Genomic DNA, 19923 nt, shown 5'->3' on the forward strand with positions numbered 1-19923 from the left:
TAAAGTTGATTAAAAGAATTGTTTGAGATTTGAAGCTGCTTAACAATGTAAAGGATTATTTCACTTTCTTTTTGTGGTGTGCTCTTAGTGGTTCCATGTACTAATTTTCTGCATCAACCTATTGCACTCTTGTTCTTCTTCCAAAGAGGATGCTAATTACAACCAGAGTCCCCCCAGCATTTCTTTAGTCCAATTTTCTAAGGGTTTTCTGACCAGTCCAATGACATCATGGGTCCATCATTTGTCCTGCACCTATGAACAGCTGTTAGATCTGTATGAATGACACTCTCACGATGTATAATTAGTGTTCAGCTACGTCATTAAACCAAGTGGTATCTGCTGGAGGAGTGGATCTTCTGCAGGTAATTATTTCAACAAAAACTGATCATTTTTTTTTCACTTTTTCCCTAAAGCTAGAGTTCTGCTTTAAAGCTACAGGAGAGAGACAATATATATATATATATATATATATATATATATATATATATATATATATTTTTTTTTTTTTTTTTTAAGAAGCCATGACTTATTTCCACCCTTAGTGATAAAATTTCTTCTTTGCCTTCCACTACAATATCAGCTGGCTTTTTTTTTTTTTTTTTAATATCAAAGTAATCTACATATTACATTTTATGTTTGTACAATAATTGTTTTTTCATTTTAGTACATTGCCAAAGGGAGAAAATACAAAGATCAAAAAGGATATATTTATTAAAGCAATTCATTTTCAATGTGCAATAACCCAACCAATCAACCCTTTTCAGCAGACAAAACAAACAAAGATTATAACTTCTTGGTTACTGACGGTCGTTGTATGTTGCATTTTCTCTTTTACTTTATTTCACCATAGTATAGTGATCTCTTTCAGTAAACTCTGAAAAGTTTATTTCAAGTGTTTTTGCAAAAGCAGGAGAGTTTAGATTATCTGGACTTCCAAAGAAAATCATCTTGAGTTGGTTTAATTACTGATAGGGAGATTAGCATTTGGGCTCCATAGTATGTTGACATGACAATGGCCCTCGCATTGTTAAATGGGAAACAGAATTTGTCAACTGCAAGGACACAGTCAGAGATCATGAAGGATATGGCGCCTAAAGCAGCAGACATATTAGCCCAGGAAAAATTTTGGGATACCAGCCTGGACAGTGCCCGCCATGCCATGGTACTGATCAACATTGAGTAGCCAGCCACCATATAAATAAAAGGTCCACTTAAATAGGAGTAAGTCAAAGAGTAAAAGGTGGCACAAAAGAGAGCGAAGATGAAGAAGATACGAAACTTTAAAGGATGGAAGCCAAAGGCAATTGTGTACAAGATATGGGCCAATCCAAACATCACCATTCCTGAAAAAGAATAAAGCATGTTGTAAATAAAAAATTCTTTCAGATTCTTGCTTCTGTAATCACATTGGGACTATGCTGAATGGCAGAAACAAGAAATACAGGGCAAATAGTACCATTACGACAAATGACATTTACTCTTAAGGGACAATCATGTCTGTCATGTATTGTAACATAACCAGTTTATGTACCTTTATGGTAATTTAAAGAAAAATGCAATTCCCTAATTTAGCTAAGACCCTTCCGTGCAGTAAAGTGCAAGGGTTTCCACTTCACATACTGTAGTTGCTCAGAATCCAACGGCAGAGCCCCATACTTCTATTGTCTGTATTTTGGATACATGAAATACCAAGCATACTTGTCATACAGCTATCCTTTTTAATAATAAAACACGCTCTCCCAGTACCCTTTCCAAGCCTTACTTGACCCTACTCTGCGGACACCTTAAATCTGTTTCCTGTTCAGTGGCACACAGCCTTTTTAAACTATCCAAACCTGGATCTATTCATCCTGCTCATGCACATCACAGTCTCAAAGAATTTCTTTTGAAACGCTGTTCACTATTTTTTTCTGAGGGCGCAGCTGTGAGAGTTCCAAATGAAAGGCTATGGCACCAAGCATGAAGCACAGTGAACATTGCAGCGCAATGAGGTAGGCAATAGGTAATTATAAAACTTAGGGTGCTGGGGGTGGGTGCCTGTTGCTAAAAAGAAAAACAAGGTAGAACTATAACTGTACAATAAGTATACCTGTTCTTTGCGTCCAACCACAAAAATGTAATGATTTTTATAAGTAAGTGTAAGCTTAACCACTTTCAGACCGGAGGATTTGGCTGCTCAATGACCAGGCCCTATTTTGCGATTCGGCACTGCGTGACTTTTAACGGACAATTGCGCGGTCGTGCGACGCTGTACCCAAACGAAATTGACATCCTTTTTTTCCCACAAACAGAGCTTTCTTTTGGTGGTATTTGATCGCCTATGCGATTTTAAATTTTTGCGCTATAAACAAAAAAAGAGCGACAATTTTGAAAAAATAACAATATTTTTCACATTCTTTTATATGAAATTCTCAAAAAAAAGAAATGTAAAAATAAAAATTTTTTTAACATTTTAGGCCAATTTTCTGCTACATATTTTTGGTAAAAAATATCGCAATAAGCGTATTTTGATTGGTTTGCGCAAAAGTTATTGCATTTATTAACTATGGGAAAGATTTATGTCATTTTTATTGTGTTTTTTTTTCACTAGTAATGGCGGCGATCTGCAATTTTTTTTTTGCGGGACTGCGACATTGCGGCGGACAGATCGGACCCCTAACTGACATTTTTGGGGCTACCAGTGACATCACTACAGTAATCAGTGCTAAAAATATGCACTGTTACTGTAAAAATGACACTGGCAGGGAGGGGTTTAACAGTATGGGTGATCAAGGGGTTAAATGTGACCCTAGGGGCGTGATTCTAACTGTGGGGGGCGTGGCTTGTGAAGTCATCAATCACAGAGACATGTGATCCTATATAGCAGGATCACATGACATCTGTGATCACTTCAGGGAGAAGTACGGACGGCTGTGTTTACGTCAGCCATCCTCTGTCAGCGGCAGGAGATCGTGAGTGGTCGACTCCCATCGGAGCCGCCTGTCACACACACTAGCTTCCCCGCTGACGAGCGGGGGCAGGAACCCCCCCCCCCAGCCCCTCCCAGGCGAGCGCCGTACATGTACGGGACATCGCCTGGGAGTGCCGGACTGCTGCCGTACATCTGTGGCCTGCGGTTGGCAAGTGGTTAAGGTTCGGTCGAAACACAAATTTGGACCAAACTTGGGCATTCAGACTCGTTGATGACCGTCTGGTATGTATTTTGGAGGGGGAGGGGTCCCATTGCGCTATTTACAAAATATAGGAGAATTGCAAAAAAATGTGGATTAGTGGCATTTTAAATTTCTTTCCTTTTGTAAGCATCACTTTTCCTATATTATTTTAAGTCTAAAGCCCCGTACACATAGGCCAAATGATGGGAGACATCGGCTGGGAAAAAAAAAAAAAAAACAGCCGATATTCGGCCTTTGGGTATGGCAGCCGCTTCAACAGAAGCTGATTGGCCGGCTTCTGGCAGACAAGCATGCTGACCGGAGTGTTCTGGCGGAGGAGGCGTCCCACTATCAGAACACAACAGCTCAGCGGTGGAGATTGCTGTACTAAGGTCGGATCTCTACCTTTAGGACGTGTAACATGTTACACCTGTATTTAAGATGTAACAGGTAGTATGCTGCTAAGCAACGCCCCACCCTTAAAGTGACTTTCCCCCAGTGTTCCTCTATCACACAGCACCTGTCAAATTTGAAATTGGCACAGCTGTGACTGAGATCTGTGAATGAACAACAAGCTCAGTCTGCCTCCACAGCAGACAGACTTATAGATCCCAATGAAACTACACTCGTAATCCATTGACACTTCCTTCAGCTCAGTAACTGGAAGCCCGTATAGAGGTATGGGCAGGGAGCTGGAGGAAGAGTTTGCAAGAGCCTGACATTCCATACTTGATCCACTGATTTTGTGGGGGCAATGCTTTGCAGGCACCCGTGGAAAAAAAAAAAAAATTCCAGACAAATATGTGCATTTATTATTTTTATAAAGGTTAACCTAAAGTGTTACTAAACCTACAAAAGTAAAACCAGTCTGTATATGCAGTATAGCATGCTTGTCATACTCACTGTGGAACCTAATGGGTCAGTCCTGCACATTGTGTAAAAAGACTGTTTGACCCTGCCTTCTCTGATCCTCCCCTCAATCCACTGTCCCCAATCTATATGCTAATAGTACAGAGCCTTGTGGGCACTCTGCACATTCTCAGTTTGGTGTGTATTGCTAGAGAGTTTTTTTTTTTTTTTTTTTTTTTTGGGAGAGTGCATGTGATCAGAACAGGGCCAATCAGCACTGTCTAGACAGAAAGTCAGGGGCCATACAGCATCATAGGACAGTCAGAGGAGAATGAAAACTCATCATACAAGCTTTAACTAGTGCTCTGCCGGACACTGATAGAAGTCACAAGACTGCTATATACTGCTGATGAGAAAAGGTATTTAGAAGTTTATAATTACTAAAAAAAATTGCACTTCCATGTTCTGTTTCAATCGTTTTTATTAATATTTTGAAAGCATAAAAGTAAAAGGAGCATTGTGAAGAGCAGCGAACAATCTTTGCATGCTCTGTTTAGATAAAAAGAAATGGTACATAAGTGGGGGGGGGGGGGAAACAGAACAACAGAAAATTTTGGCAATTGGGTTGGGTCTCCTCTAAGGTCACAGATGAGTATCTGGCCACCAACGGAAGTGAACAGAATTAACATGTTTTGTGTTAGAACATGGATAAAAGAACATTATAAACACTGGAAAGCGGTCGCATTTCCATGTTCTGAGCATTATGGGAGACTAGATATAGTGAATGCAGGGTCCTGGGTTTAGTAACACTTTAAGCTGGGTATACACTAGCAGAATTTCAAATGAAAATTCTTAGAACAATTAGCACAAAAATTCTCAGTACATTTGAATGTCATTCAAAAGTTGTTCAAAATTTTGTTTGCTTTTAACATTCGGTTTTGGATTGAATGGACTTTACCGAATGAAAACCACATACACTGTTAGAAATTCAGAGCATCCTGCTCTTTAAATTTTCTGGAAAAATATTGAACAAAATTCTGCTAATGTATATCAAGGTTTAGCCTTTCAAAAATAGAGGAAATTGATTTGACAGACTCTGCTCCTATTGACTTAAATATAATTTTAACTTTAGTTAGAGGCATGCATGGTCAGATTTAGTCAACTCCTGTTCTTTACTAGCTTGATTAATATACACATAAGCACTGTGCTAAAAGCCATGTTTTACCAAGTTTTTTGTACTTTTCATGGGATCTTCATGAAAGATGACAACTAATACAAATTATTAGTAAATACCTCATCTGGAATATGCAATTCAGTTTTGGGCACCCGTTCTCAAAAAGGATATTGGGGAACTGGAGAAAGTGCAGAGAAGGGCAACCAAACTGATAAGAGGCATGGAGGAGCTCAGCTATGAGGAAAGATTAGAGGAACTGAATTGATTCTCTCTTGAGAAGAGGAGAATAAGGGGGGATATGATCAACATGTATAAATGCATGCAGTATCTCACAAAAGTGGAAACACCCCTCACATTTTTGTAAATATTTTATTATATCTTTTCATGTGACAACACTGAGGAAATTACACTTTGCTACAATGTTAATTAGTAAGTGTACAGCTTGTATAACCCAGTAAATTTACTGTCCTCTCAAAATAACTCAACACAGCCAATAATGTCCAAACCGCTGGCAACAAAAGTGAGTACACCCCTATGTGCAAGCGTCCAAATTGGGCCCAAAGTGTCAATATTTTGTGTGGCCACCATTATTTTCCAGCACTGCCTTAACTCTCTTGGGCATGGAGTTCACCAGAGCTTCACAGGTTGCCCCTGGAGTCCTCTTCCACTCCCCTATGATGACATCACGGAGCTGGTGGATGTTAGAGACCTTGCGCTTCTCCACCTTCTGTTTGAGGATGCCCCACAGATGCTCAATAGGGTTTAGGTCTAGAGACATGTTTGGCCAGTCTATTTACCCTCAGCTTCCTTAGCAAGGCAATGGTCATCTTGGAGGTGTGTTTGGGGTCGTTATGTTGGAATACTGCCCTGCGGCCCAGGCTCCAAAGGGAGGGGATCATGCTTTGCTTCAGTATATCACAGTACATGTTGACATTCATGGTTCCCTCAATGAATTATAGCTCCCCAGTGCCGGCAGCACTCATGCAGCCCCAGACTATGACACTCCCACCACCATGCTGGATTGTAGGCAAGACACACTTGAGTTTGTACTCAACTGGTTGAGCTTGATACCATCTGAACCAAATAAGTTTATCTTCGTCTCATCAGACCACAGGACATGGTTCCAGTAATCCATGTCCTTAGTCTGCTTGTCTTCAGCAAACTGTTTGCAGGCTTTCTTGTGCATCATCTTTAGAAGAGGCTTCCTTCTGGGACAACAGCCATGCATACCAATTTAATGCAGTGTGTGGCGTATGGTCTGAGCACTAACAGGCTGACCCCCCACCCCTTTAACCTCTGCAGCAATGCTGGCAGCACTCGTAGGTCTATTTTCAAAAGACAACCTCTGGATATGATGCTAAGCACGTGCACTCATCTTCTTTGGTTGACCATGGCGAGGCCTGTTCAGTTTCAGTGTCTTGGCAATATTCCCATAACCTAGGCCATCTTTATGTAGAGCAACAATTCTTTTTTTCTCAGATCCTCAGAGAGTTCTTTGCCATGAGGTGCCATGTTGAACTTCCAGTGACCAGTATGAGAGAGTGACAGTGATAACACCAAATTTAACACACTTGCTCCCCATTCACACCTGATACCCATCCAGTCCATTTTGCTATTAATGGCTGTGTGTTGAGTTACTTTGAGGGGGACAGCAAATTTACCGTTATACAACCTGTACACTCACTACTTTACATTGTAGCAAAGTGTAATTTCTTCAGTGTTGTCACATGAAAAGATATAATAAAATATTTACAAAAATGTGAGGGGTGTACTCACTTTTGTGAGATACTGTAGGGATCCATATAGTGAACTTGGTGTTGAGTTATTCACTTTAAGGTCAACACAGAGGACAAGGGGGCACTCTTTACGTCTATAGGAAAACAGATTTTGTCTCCAAAATACGGAAAGGTTTCTTCACCGTAAGAGCTGTGAAAATATGGAATAGATTCCCTCCAGAAGTGATTCTGGCTAGCTCACCAGATTGCTTTAAAAAAGGTCTGGATTCTTTCCTAGGTGTACATAATATAAATGGGTACTAATATTTATAGGTAAAGTTGATCCAGGGAATATCCGATTGCCTCCCGGACGATCAGGAAGGAATTTTTTTCAGATGCTGTAGCAAATTGGATCATGTTTTGCCACATCTATTTATTTGTGAATAGAGTGGGGAAGGGTAAGAAACTCTAAAAAATTAGGTTATTACATCTCCTGAAATCGGTTGTCATAAGAATAGGAGTTACATTGTTGATAAGGTTGAATAAAGACACCGGTCAATCCTGTTCACCCTGAGTGTGTCTACTGTTTTCCATATTTCTGTACATTGTGTTCATTAAGATGCACATCTAAAAGTGTTTTGAACTTATCTACATTCTCCACTGACACAACCAACTGTGGAAGGGAGTTCTACATCCTTACCCCCCTAACAGTAAAGAAACCCTTACGCAGTTTAAGATTGAACCGCTTCTCGCCCAACTTCATTGTGTGGCCGTGTTCCTTTTTAAGATACCCAAGATTAAAACATTTCCTCCCAATGCTAGAGTTACCATTCAAGGGTTTGTATATTGTAATCATATCCCCCTTAAGCATCTTTTCTCCAGGGAGATTAGGTTAAAATTAGTAGTTATAACTGAGGTCCTCCAGCCCCCTTATTAGCTTTGTTGCCCTTTTCTGGACTGTCTCCAGTTCATGTTCCTGAGGATTGGTGACTATAACTGGACAACATACTTAAGATGTGGCTGAACCAGGGTTTTGTAAAGTGCTAGAATTATAGTTTTATCTCTCAAGTAAATACTTTTTATTACACACTAATAGTCTGCTGGCCTTGCTTGCTGCAATTCGGCATTGAATGCTATTGCTGACTCTGTCATCTACTAGGACCCCCAGATACGTTTCCATGCTTGATTTCCCCAGCGGTTCTCCCAGTGGAGTGTAAGTTGCATGCATATTTTTAGAAACCACATGCATCACTTTAAATTCTCTACATAGACTCTCATCTGTGATATACAGTGCTTTGCAAAAGTATTCGGCCCACTTGAACTTTGCGACCTTTTGCCACATTTCAGGCTTCAAACATAAAGATATAAAACTGTAATTTTTTTGCGAAGAAACAACAAGTGGGACACAATCATGAAGTGGAACGAAATTTATTGGATATTTCAAACTTTGTTAACAAATAAAAAACTGAAAAATTGGGCATGCAAAATTATTCAGCCCCTTTACTTTCAGTGCAGCAAACTCTCTCCAGAAGTTCAGTGAGGATCTCTGAATGATCCAATGTTGACCTAAATGACTAATGATGATAAATAGAATCCACCTGTGTGTAATCAAGTCTCCATATAAATGCACCTGCACTGTGATAGTCTCAGAGGTCCGTTTAAAGCGCAGAGAGCATCATGAAGAACAAGGAACACACCAGGCAGGTCCAAGAAACTGTTGGGAAGTTTAAAGCTGGATTTGGATACAAAAAGATTTCCCAAGCTTTAAACATCCCAAGGAGCACTGTGCAAGCGATAATATTGAAATGGAAGGAGTATCAGACCACTGCAAATCTACGAAGACCTGGCCGTCCCTCTAAACTTTCAGCTCATACAAGGAGAAGACTGATCAGAGATGCAGCCAAGAGGCCCGTGATCACCCTGGAATAACTGCAGAGATCTACAGCTGAGGTGGGAGACTCTGTCCATAGGACAACAATCAGTCATATACTGCACAAATCTGGCCTTTATGGAAGAGTGGCAAGAAGAAAGACATTTTTTAAAGATATCCATAAAAAGTGTTGTTTAAAGTTTGCCACAAGCCACCTGGGAGACACACCAAACATGTGGAAGAAGGTGCTCTGGTCAGATGAAACCAAAATCAAACTTTTTGGCAACAATGCAAATCGTTATGTTTGGCGTAAAAACAACACAGCTCATCACCCTGAACACACCATCCCCACTGTCAAACATGGTGGTGGCAGCATCATAGTTTGGGCCTGCTTTTCTTCAGCAGGGACAGGGAAGAGGGTTAAAATTGATGGGAAGATGGATGGAGCCAAATACAGGACCATTCTGGAAGAAAACCTGATGGAGTCTGCAAAAGACCTGAGACTGGGACGGAGATTTGTCTTCCAACATGACAATGATCCAAAACATAAAGCAAAATCTACAATGGAATGGTTCACAAATAAACATATCCAGGTGTTAGAATGGCCAAGTCAAAAGTCCAGACCTGAATCCAATCGAGAATCTGTGGAAAGAACTGAAAACTGCTGTTCACAAACGCCCTCCATCCAACCTCACTGAGCTCGAGCTGTTTTGCAAGGAGGAATGGGCAAAAATTTCAGTCTCTCGATGTGCAAAACTGATAGAGACATACCCAAATCGACTTACAGCTGTGATCGCAGCAAAAGGTGGTGCTACAAAGTATTTACTTAAGGGGCTGAATAATTTTGCACACCCAATTTTTCAGTTTTTTATTTGTTAAAAAAGTTTGAAATATCCAATAAATTTCATTCCACTTCATGATTGTGTCCCACTTGTTGTTGATTCTTCACAAAAAATTACAGTTTTATATCTTTATGTTTGAAGCCTGAAATGTGGCAAAAGGTCGAAAAGTTCAAGGGGGCTGAATACTTTCGCAAGGCACTGTAGCTGCCCACCCTCTATTTCCACTGGGTCTTCTAGTAAAGTTGCTATATCCTGCTGTGAAATTATTGCCCTGCTTGGTTTGTATCGTCAGCAACCACTGAGATCAAACAATTTACTCCAACCTCTATATAATTTATGCACAAGTTAAAATGTGTTTGTGCCAGGACAGAGCCCTGTGTGGCACCTCCAGACCATTCAGAAAAAAAGCCATTGATCACCTCCCTCTGGACACCTCCTGCAACCCATTTTCTACCCAGGTACATACCATATCATCAATGAAACAAGGCCTTAATCTGCAAATTAAGCTTATTTGTGCAGTACTGTATCAGATGCCTTAGCAAAATCTAGACATACTATGTCCACAGGCCTTCCTCCATCCAAAAAATAGTTCACCTCCTCAAAGAATCTTGGATAGAACATAGGAATGGCTACAAAACCGATGAAAATTACTATACACTTACGTAACTGAGCCTAATTCTTTTTTAGAATTTTATAAGCTAACATGGCTTTGCTAATTTCAGAATAACTATGCTTAACAGATCTTACCAAGATGAAAATGTTCTGGCCAAACCAGGCAAACATCTCCAGCTGCTGAGAAGGCTAATCCCAGAAAGATCTTCTTTGCATATGAGCTGAACTTCCCTGAGCCAATGGAGTGGACAACAATGAAAAACTTCAGACAGATAATTGGTAGGCACTTAATAAGTGCATTGTACCAGCTTGGCTCCGAGAGGGGAATCCACAAAACAAAATAATTGCATACAGTCACTAGGAAGGGAAGTAGTTTTGAAATAGTACTTCTTACCTATTTGAAAAAAAAAAAAACATAATTAACCAAAATGATCTTTACATAACCTACATTAGGACAATATGACACCAAAAACATTATACATGTAACGTATAAAAAGTAAACACATGGTTTAATGACTAACACTGTTGGTTACCTGGAACTCTGAGTTCGGACCTTAATATGACACTGTTTGCATGGGGTTTGTAGTGTCTCTCCACATATGCCTTAATTTTATCCAACTATCCTAAAACATATTGTAGTGCTACTGATATTATATGACAAATTGTATAGTGCTGAAATCTCTCTCTTTGTAACTTAGACATTTTTGCTGTTGAGGATGTAAATTTCCTCCTATTGTTTCTAAGTTGTGAGAATATTTTTTTGTCGCACAGTATTTTGCTATTCTGAGATGTTTCTTTCTGTAGTTTGCTTTCCTGTTATGTATACATCTGTTTCTTGTAAATGTGTAAATGTTATGTCCATTTTACTTAAATATTATATGTATATTTTTAGTTGGTCTGGGAAAATAATGTCACCTCCCCTTTATGAACTGTATGTAAGCTGCCCTGACCTGAATCTAGTCGCATACAGACTGAAAGACCATACCTGTCTTGATGTCCGAGTGCTCGTAAATTCTTTATATGTTGAAGGGAGGCTGGCCAGCAGAAGTGTACCTGCCAAGGGGTATTACCTTTCAGCTGTCACATTATGATGTGAAATAAACAGTGTCCTTCAAATAAAGTCCAACAAAGTCCAAAAATTGTGTGCAATCTCTTCCAATGTTTCTGTGCAAATTACACAAAGTAACGATCTTGTCCACCACTGAGGCTCACCAACTGCTTACCAGACAGAGAGACCTCTAAATATCATGAGGTTGTATAAGCTTGCCTTTCATTATAGAGTAAAGTATGGTTTAAAATACGTGTCACAGAAGGACCATCTTCTCCAGTGGCTCTAGGAACTCAACTGGATTCATACCCAGTGGAGGAAAGAGGACAGATCGCACATAGTATAATACCGTAATTAGCTTGAGATTCTATATACAATATGCTCATAAAGGTGTGACTTAACCACTTTACCACCAGAGGATTTTCCTGCTTAATGTCCAGGCCACTTTTTGCAACTTGGCACTGCGCAACTTTAACTGACAATTGTGTGGTCATGCAACCCTGTACCCAAACGAAATTTACGTCCTTTTTTTCCCACAAACAGAGCTTTCTTTTGGTGGTATTTGATCACCTATGCGCTTTTCATTTTTTGCGATATTAATAAAAAAAGAACGAAAATTTTGCAAAAAAATTGACATTTTCTACTTTTACAGTTAAAAAATATCCAATATATTAAATTTTTGTCATATATTTAGGCCAAAATGTATTTAACTACATGTCTTTGACAAAAAAAGCGTATTTTTAACAGCTTTAAGACCGGAAGATTTTACCCCATTCCTGACCAGGCTATATTTTGCGATTCAGCACTGCGTTAGTTTAACGGACAATTGCGCGGTCGTGCGATGCTGTACCCAAATTAAATTTATGTCCTTTGTTCCCCACAAATAGAGCTTTCTTTTGGTGGTATTTGATCACCTGTGCGATTTTTAATTTTTGAAAAAAAGAGCAACAATTTTGAAAAAAAAACAAACAATATTTTTTACATTCTGATATATAACATTCCCCAAAAAAATGTGTAAATCATAATTTTTTAACATATTAGGCCAATTTGTTTTCTGCTATATATTTTTGGTAAAAAAAAATTACAATAAACATATTTTGATTGGTTTTCTCAAAAGTTATTGCATTTACTAACTACGGGAAAGATTTGTCATTTTTATTGTTTATTTTTTTTTTACTAGTAATGGCGGCGATCTGCGATTTTTTTTTTTTTTTTGCGGGACTGCGACATTGCGGCGGACAGATCGGACCCCTGACTGACATTTTTGACACTTTTGGGGGTACCAGTGACATTTCTACAGTAATCAGTGCTATAAATATGCACTGTTACTGTAATAATGACACAGGCAGGGAAGGGGTTAACACTGCTGGGGATCAAGGGGTTAAATGTATGCCTCATGCTTACTGACGTGTGTGGGGGGGAGGGGATTGTGTGACACAGATTGCAGGTTCAGCTAAGCTGAATCCTGTAATCTGTCCCTGTCTGTCACATAGGAGATCCGCCCGCTTTGGTTACACAAGCGGGCGGATTTCCTCACTCGATCCCCGACGATCGGGGAAGAGCGGCGGTGATCACCGCCTCTCCTCCCCTGGCCCGACTCCCGCTGTGTCTGAATACAGCGGGAGTGAGCCTCCGGCGGCGTGCGTGCGCCACCGAGAGAGGGGAGAGTCTGGTGACGTAGGTCTACGTCGCCAGACGGTAACGAGCCACTTTGCCGCAGTAGCAGCCCAGTGAGCGGTTGGCAAGTGGTTAAAATAGTGCAAAATCAGTAGAGAATACCAGTGCAATTAACCCTTTTGCACCACAGGAAACAAATTTGATCCACCACCACTAGGTTCATATACCACTTATTCATATACTACTTACCACTTGATCCATTCATCATTTGATGGATTACAAAGTATTATTTCTCACAAATGGCTCCAGGCAGTGGTATCAGTTTCAGTGATGTCATCTCCACACTCTGTAATTCCTGCTCTGTGTGAGGAGCCGGAACTACCTCACCCTGGGGTGCTAAATGAACTCAATATATTGGTACGGGTTAGAGTAAATGGTGATTTAAACCATAAATAAGGAGATAAAAAGTAGATTCAGACACAGTCTGCTAGACAGTATACTCACTAAGCCAAAGTAGTGTAGAATAGAGTTCTGTACCACTAGACTGAAATCAACTAATTAGCCAGCAAAGTCAGCAATAAACAGTACATAGAAGCAATAACTGCAGTGTGGGTAAGAACAGTAAAACTAATTTAGAGCGCACTCTAGGTGAATGGCTTGGATATGGTGCAATGTCCTCTGAGAGGTACTTCTTATTATAAGCCATAGACTGAAGCAGCTATGGAAGAGGCAGTTCTTAGAGCAGTGTTTCTCAACCTTTTCCCAGTCGGGGCACCCTTGAAAAGTATTTTCAGTCTTAAGACACCCCTGTCCAAGGCTTGGTTCAGGTTACTGTATGTCGCAGAACACGCACAAAAGGGCGCTCGTTCTTGATATAGACTAATGCTCTGCTCCTTAGGGATGCCATTAATTCTTAATGGAACCCCACACATTGGCAAAGGTAGGGTGCTTTTGGTGTGGCACAATTTTACAAAAAGAGTCAGGGACTAATTTCCCTGCATTTCTGCGGGTAGAGAAGCCTATTGAAATTAATGGGCTGTCCTACACGCAGTCACACAGATCTGAACCAATGGCTTGATGTCAGGTTGGAGGGGCAGTAAAACCACATGGTTGAGCTGCTTTTACCAGCCCCAACTTCTCCCTCTTTAGTTGCAGAGGCAGCAGCTGGGGATGTACACCAGGAATCAGATCACAACCTCCGGAAGAGACCCAATATTTCCAGTGTGTTGTTTAGAAGGGACACCTCACACTCCATCACCACTGTGTGAACACACTCCTGATAAATTGGCCACTCACCAGAAATCAATGCCTTTCCACTCTAATGGACAAGGCTGTAATCGCTTAATAAGTTAAATGCGAGCACATAGATCCTTGGTGTCCAGTCCTCTTATTCACTGTCTCCTCTTCCCCAGGGTATTAGGTACGGACATAAAAAAAAAAGGAATAGCTTCCACTAGTGTAATATTGCTTGAAATCGTGACATTTATTCCAAAAAATTGAATCATTACACTCAGCGTCATAAATGTAAAATCGCCTGTCAGATTTAACTGAGCGCCTGCATTGGATCTTATCACCTCCACGCTGGTACACAAGATCGTTCGGAGGCACTAGCCAGTCACCGTCGGCTAGTTATGGATGCCGTGTAGTCACTCCCCGACGCGTTTTGTAATTTCCGACTTCGTCAAAAGGGGGTGTGACTACACGACCCAGTCATCCAGAATATAAAGCATCCATCTCTAAATGCTATGCACAGTAATCCTTTCCATGGATCAGGTGAGACAGGCCCCAAGATTAGCGTGCAAGCAGTATCCTTTCAGTCACAGACAATTATCCAACAGCCCCGTTAACCCTTTAATGCCCAAACCTTTAACAATATCATTAAATGAACGGCCCCAGGGGGATGAACCTCACTTCCTATATAAACAACAAGTCCATCTATAAGTCACCAATATCTCTCAGAGAAAAAAACCTGGACCTTGGTTCAGGTATATTACAGAAATATAAAACACACATGAATACAATATCAACCATTAAAACTGAATATTAAAATGCAATATACTAAATGGAATATTTTACTAAATAAAATGTTAAAATCAATAAATGGAATCAATTAGTAAATATAGAATTTATACAATGCTACATGGCCCACTGAGATTAAATATACAGAATATTAATAAATAGTATATTCATAAACATAATATGTGATCCATACATAAAACCCTCCCTCTGAGTTTTCACAAACACAGCAGGTGGACAACAATTATAGACTAGGTGACCTACCTATAACTGCTAGTCTCAGTCCTACCCCACTCAACACTCCCTTCAGCGCTATCTTTAGTAATGGTATTCCGCTATCAAAGGGAAATATGAGCCTAATAATCACTAATAAAGCAGTTCAGGTCCAGTTCAATATTAAGCCCCTTCAGATCGAAAGCTTAGGTAAGAAAAATCCACTTGGTTTCGCATTTTGAAAGTTCTTTTATCCAGTTGGAACCTCTCCATGTTGGGGTTACTCGTTCTATACCCCAGAAATGGAGGCCTCGTGGGTCACGCTGATGGAAACGCCTGAAGTGATCAGACACACTATGATCCTTAAATCCCTTAAGGATATTCGTAATGTGTTCGCCCATCCATTTTTTAATAGTTCGCTTAGTTCGCCCCATGTGGATTAAATTACAGGGACACATCAATGCGTATACCACATGAGTTGTATCACATGTCCTCAGATGTTTAATGTCAAATGATTTACCTATAGATGATACATTGAATGTATCACGTTTCTTTATATTAGTTCTGGCAAAGAAGCAAGCCCTGCATCTCCCACATGCATGGAATCCCTTCCTGACAGAAAAAATTAAACTCTCTGTGGATCCAGAATCTTCTTCACCACCTTATCTCCAAAGGTAGGAGCCTTTCTATAAATTAACAAAGGAGTAGAGGGTATATCGATCCCAATGTTCTATCCATGCAAAGAATATGCCAGTGTTTACGGAAAATACTCTCAACCTGTTTATAATGATTTGAGAGAAAATGAATAGAAAACTCCATACATTACTATCCCTTTGCCCTCTCTCAGTTTTCTCTAACAATTGTGCCCTAAAAAATAAAGAAATTGAATAGGGACATGAATGATTTAAGAACCAGCAGATATACAAGCTGGCAAGCTAATGGAGTGAATGGATTACAAGCAACAGCAAATATTAGTAATTCTAATATCCTAAATTTTCTTATTGACAGCCAGCCAACAAATACACCAAAGAGGGCACATAATAATCACTCCAAGCGTGGTGAAGCCAGTAGTGGAACACCGAATGGGGTGAAAAATAGAAAACCTTCAATACCTAACCATTCATATCCATATAAGTGGGTGGGTCCACCCACACCCAGTGGTGTATTTAGGTTTTGTGCTGCCCTAGGCCTGACTAAACTTGGGCACCCCCTAATTTAAATACGACCCACCCCTTCCTGTCTGTGGTCTGTCCGAATGTCCTCACCGGTGGATATTATCACAGCGCAGGTAGCAGTGTGACTGCTTTATGGGGGTGCCAGGCTCATTTGCCTCCTGGACCCTGCCCTCTGGCCCAATTTGCCCCATAAGACTGGCACTATACTAAAAGTGTAGCGCAAGCCAGCGGGGACCCTTTTCGTGCGGGAGCCGGGAGTAGGCTGTTTATTTTTTGTGCGGGGTGCAGCTTTTTTGCTGCCCCCCTTCAAAGTGCCGCCCTAGGTCTGGGCCTTGTTGGCCTAGGCCAAGATACAGCACTGCCCACACCCCCACCCCGGAGGGGCTCTATAATAGGTAATCGAAGACCCCGAGGTGGTTATAGAAGTATGACTCAAAACCCTGGTAACAATAGATCGTACAACTACCCAGGGGTTTCTACGTCTAATCAGTACCAACCCCTGGATGAGTTGAATGATGATGGTAATTATTACCAACAACCCCGCAATTAACCTTTTTTAGGAAGGGGGAGAGGCAGGGGACGTCATTGACCGTACGGATACAGATATCAGGGAGAAAGAGTGAGATCAGGAGAAGATCTAAGACGAGAAGGGGAGTTAGGGCAGGACGTCGAGTCCAGTACAAAAAAAAACGCAGGAGAGAATACTAAATCAAGGGATATTTAATTTAAGTAAGGCTGAATTAACCAAAAATGAATTAAATATCCTTAACCAAGGTTTGAAGTGTGCACCTAAGTGGGCTATAAATAAATTCAGTGTGTATATTGACACACGTAAGTACAGTGCCTTGCGAAAGTATGCGACCTTTTGCCACATTTCAGGCTTCAAACATAAAGATATAAAACTGTAATTTTTTGTGAAGAATCAACACAGTGCTCCTTGGGATGTTTAAAGCTTGGGAAATCTTTTTGTATCCAAATCTGGCTTTAAACTTCTCCACAGCAGTATCTCGGACCTGCCTGGTGTGTTCCTTGTTCTTCATGATGCTCTCTGCGCTTTAAACGGACCTCTGAGACTATCACAGTGCAGGTGCATTTATACGGAGACTTGATTACACACAGGTGGATTCTATTTATCATCATTAGTCATTTAGGTCAACATTGGATCATTCAGAGATCCTCACTGAACTTCTGGAGAGAGTTTGCTGCACTGAAAGTAAAGGGGCTGAATAATTTTGCACGCCCAATTTTTCAGTTTTTTATTTGTTAACAAAGTTTGAAATATCCAATAAATTTCCACTTCATGATTGTGTCCCACTTGTTTTTGATTCTTCACAAAAAATTACAGTTTTATATCTTTATGTTTGAAGCCTGAAATGTGGCAAAAGTTCGCAAAGTTCAAGGGGGCCGAATACTTTCGCAAAGCACTGTATATAAGGAAGCTAAACCTAAAAAAAATATTTTTTGAATAATCCAATACTTCTATTAGTATTACTGGACCTGGAGGGATGATCAACAGTGGACTTAGGAATAAGTCTATTTTTAATCCACTGGTGAGGAATAATCACTGTGTGGAAGTGTTCAAGCATTTGGTTTTAAATTACCTAGAAACTTTGAAACCAAGCAATGTGAATATGAATAAAAATAGACACATTAAAGAAGGGCTGGATGCCTTGGAAGGACATTATTATAAGGCCGGCAGACAAAAGAGGGGAAGTGGTCATTATGGATAAAGAAATTTATCATAATCAGTTAAAGGATATGCTAGATGATCAGGATACCTACTCAAGATTATCTTGGGACGCCACCGGAGCTTTTGAATTAGAGTTGAAATCTCTAATTAATTTTGGTTATAAAACTTATGTCCTGACTAAGAAGGAAAATAAGTTTTTAATTCCAAGTGTGTGTCGAATACCAACCATGTATACACTCCCTAAAATTCACAAGAATGCCACCTGTCTACCAGTTCGACCCATAGTAAATGGGATAGAGTCGGGGATGGTCAGATTAGGCCAATATTTGGATAAATTCCTACAACCAAGTGTTATGAATACGAAAGCCTTTTTGAAGGATACTGGGGATTTGTTGTGTTCCCTGGGTGATGTGTTGTTGAGTAAGGACTCGTCCGCCTTCTTAGTGACGGCGAACGTGTCTTCACTCTACAGCATTATCCAACATGATGATGCACTCTTGGCACTAAATTGGACACTTAGTAGGAGGGATGAGGTTCCCTTTGCCCAAAAGGTGTTCCTACACAGAGCTTTAGACTTCTGTCTAGCTCACAACTACTTCTGGTACCAAAGAGATTTTTATAGCCAAAAGACAGGTGTAGTGATGAGCGCCAAATTTGCCCCGAGCCTTGCAAACATTTTTATGGCAGATTGGGAGGATGAATTTGTATTTAATAGGATAAGACCGGAGTTGAAATATTACAAAAGGTTTATAGATGATATTATCTTTATTTGAGAGGGGTCAGAAGATACTCTCAAAGACTTCATGACTCATTTGAATACCAACAAAAATAACCTCAGGCTGGATTTTCAATGGAACAGAGAATTCAGATGGAAATTTTTTGGATGTTTCCATTCTGAGACAGGGATGTAAGTTTATAACTACGGTTTATTTTAAGCCAACTGACAGGAACAGTTTATCTATAAACAGTGGACATCGCCCAGCGTGGTTAAAAAATATCCCAAGAGGCCAATTTATGCGAATCAGTCGTAACTGTAGTGTTGGAACAAGATTTTTTAGAACAGTCACAAGTAGTTAGGGAGAAATTTTCGCAGAAGGGATATAGAGATGAGGCTCTGACGCATGAAATTGCCACTGTTTTGAAAATTCCTAGGGCACAATGTTTAGAGAAAAATGAGAGAGGGCAAAGGGATAGTAATGAATGGAATTTTCAATCCGATTTCTCAAATGATTATAAACAGGTTGAGAGTATTTTCCGTAAACACTGGCATAATCTTTGCATAGATAGAACATTGGGACCAGTTATACCCTCTACTCCTTTGTTAATTTATAGAAAGGCTCCTAACTTTGGAGATAAGGTGGTGGAGAAGATTCTGGATCCACCAAGAGTTGAATTTTTTTCTGTCAGGAAGGGATTCCATGCATGTGGGAGATGCAGGGCTTGCTTGTTTGCCAAAACTAATATAAAGAAACGTGATACATTCAATGTACCATCTATAGGTAAATCATTTGAGATTAAACATCTGATGACATGTGATACAACTCATGTGGTATACGCATTGATGTGTCCCTGTAATTTAATGCACAAAGGACGAACTAAGCGAACTATTAAAAAAACAGGTGGGCAAACACATTACGAATATCATTAAGGGATTTAAGGATCATAGTTGTGACGGTAGTCACTTTGGTTGGAGGTCCTGTGGAACTCAGCTTACCTTAGAGGGGTTGGGAAAACCCTCTCTCTGCCCCCTAGTCTCCTCTTATGTGTAAGTCCCCTGTGTCTATTAGGGGCACAGGGTGACCAAGAACCCCAGTTGGGTCTGCACTAACCAGACTCGCTGTAAAACCACACCGGACTCAGCATTTGGTGTTATCCCGGCTATCCTGGGTTCTGTATGTGTGGTTTGTGTTGAACCTATGACAGCAATATTTAAGAACAATATTCCTCAAA

General features: G+C 40.2%; 1 protein-coding gene across 1 annotated transcript in view; it reads right to left on the minus strand.

Moving 5' to 3' along the window:
• Window positions 1–692: 692 nt before the first annotated feature.
• Window positions 693–19923, minus strand: part of LOC309567704 (lysoplasmalogenase TMEM86A-like) — a 45072-nt gene continuing 25841 nt past the window's right edge. Inside the window, exons 2-3 of the mRNA XM_082273144.1 lie at window positions 10350–10608; window positions 693–1343 (exon numbers count right to left, since the gene is read on the minus strand). Of these exons, the coding sequence (XP_082129270.1) occupies window positions 922–1343; window positions 10350–10608 (681 nt within the window). The 3' untranslated portion in view covers window positions 693–921. The remainder of the gene's footprint in view (window positions 1344–10349; window positions 10609–19923) is intronic.

Source organism: Pelophylax lessonae (genome assembly GCF_965119305.1).
Source record: "Pelophylax lessonae genome assembly, chromosome: 12".
Lineage (NCBI taxonomy): Eukaryota > Metazoa > Chordata > Amphibia > Anura > Ranidae > Pelophylax > Pelophylax lessonae.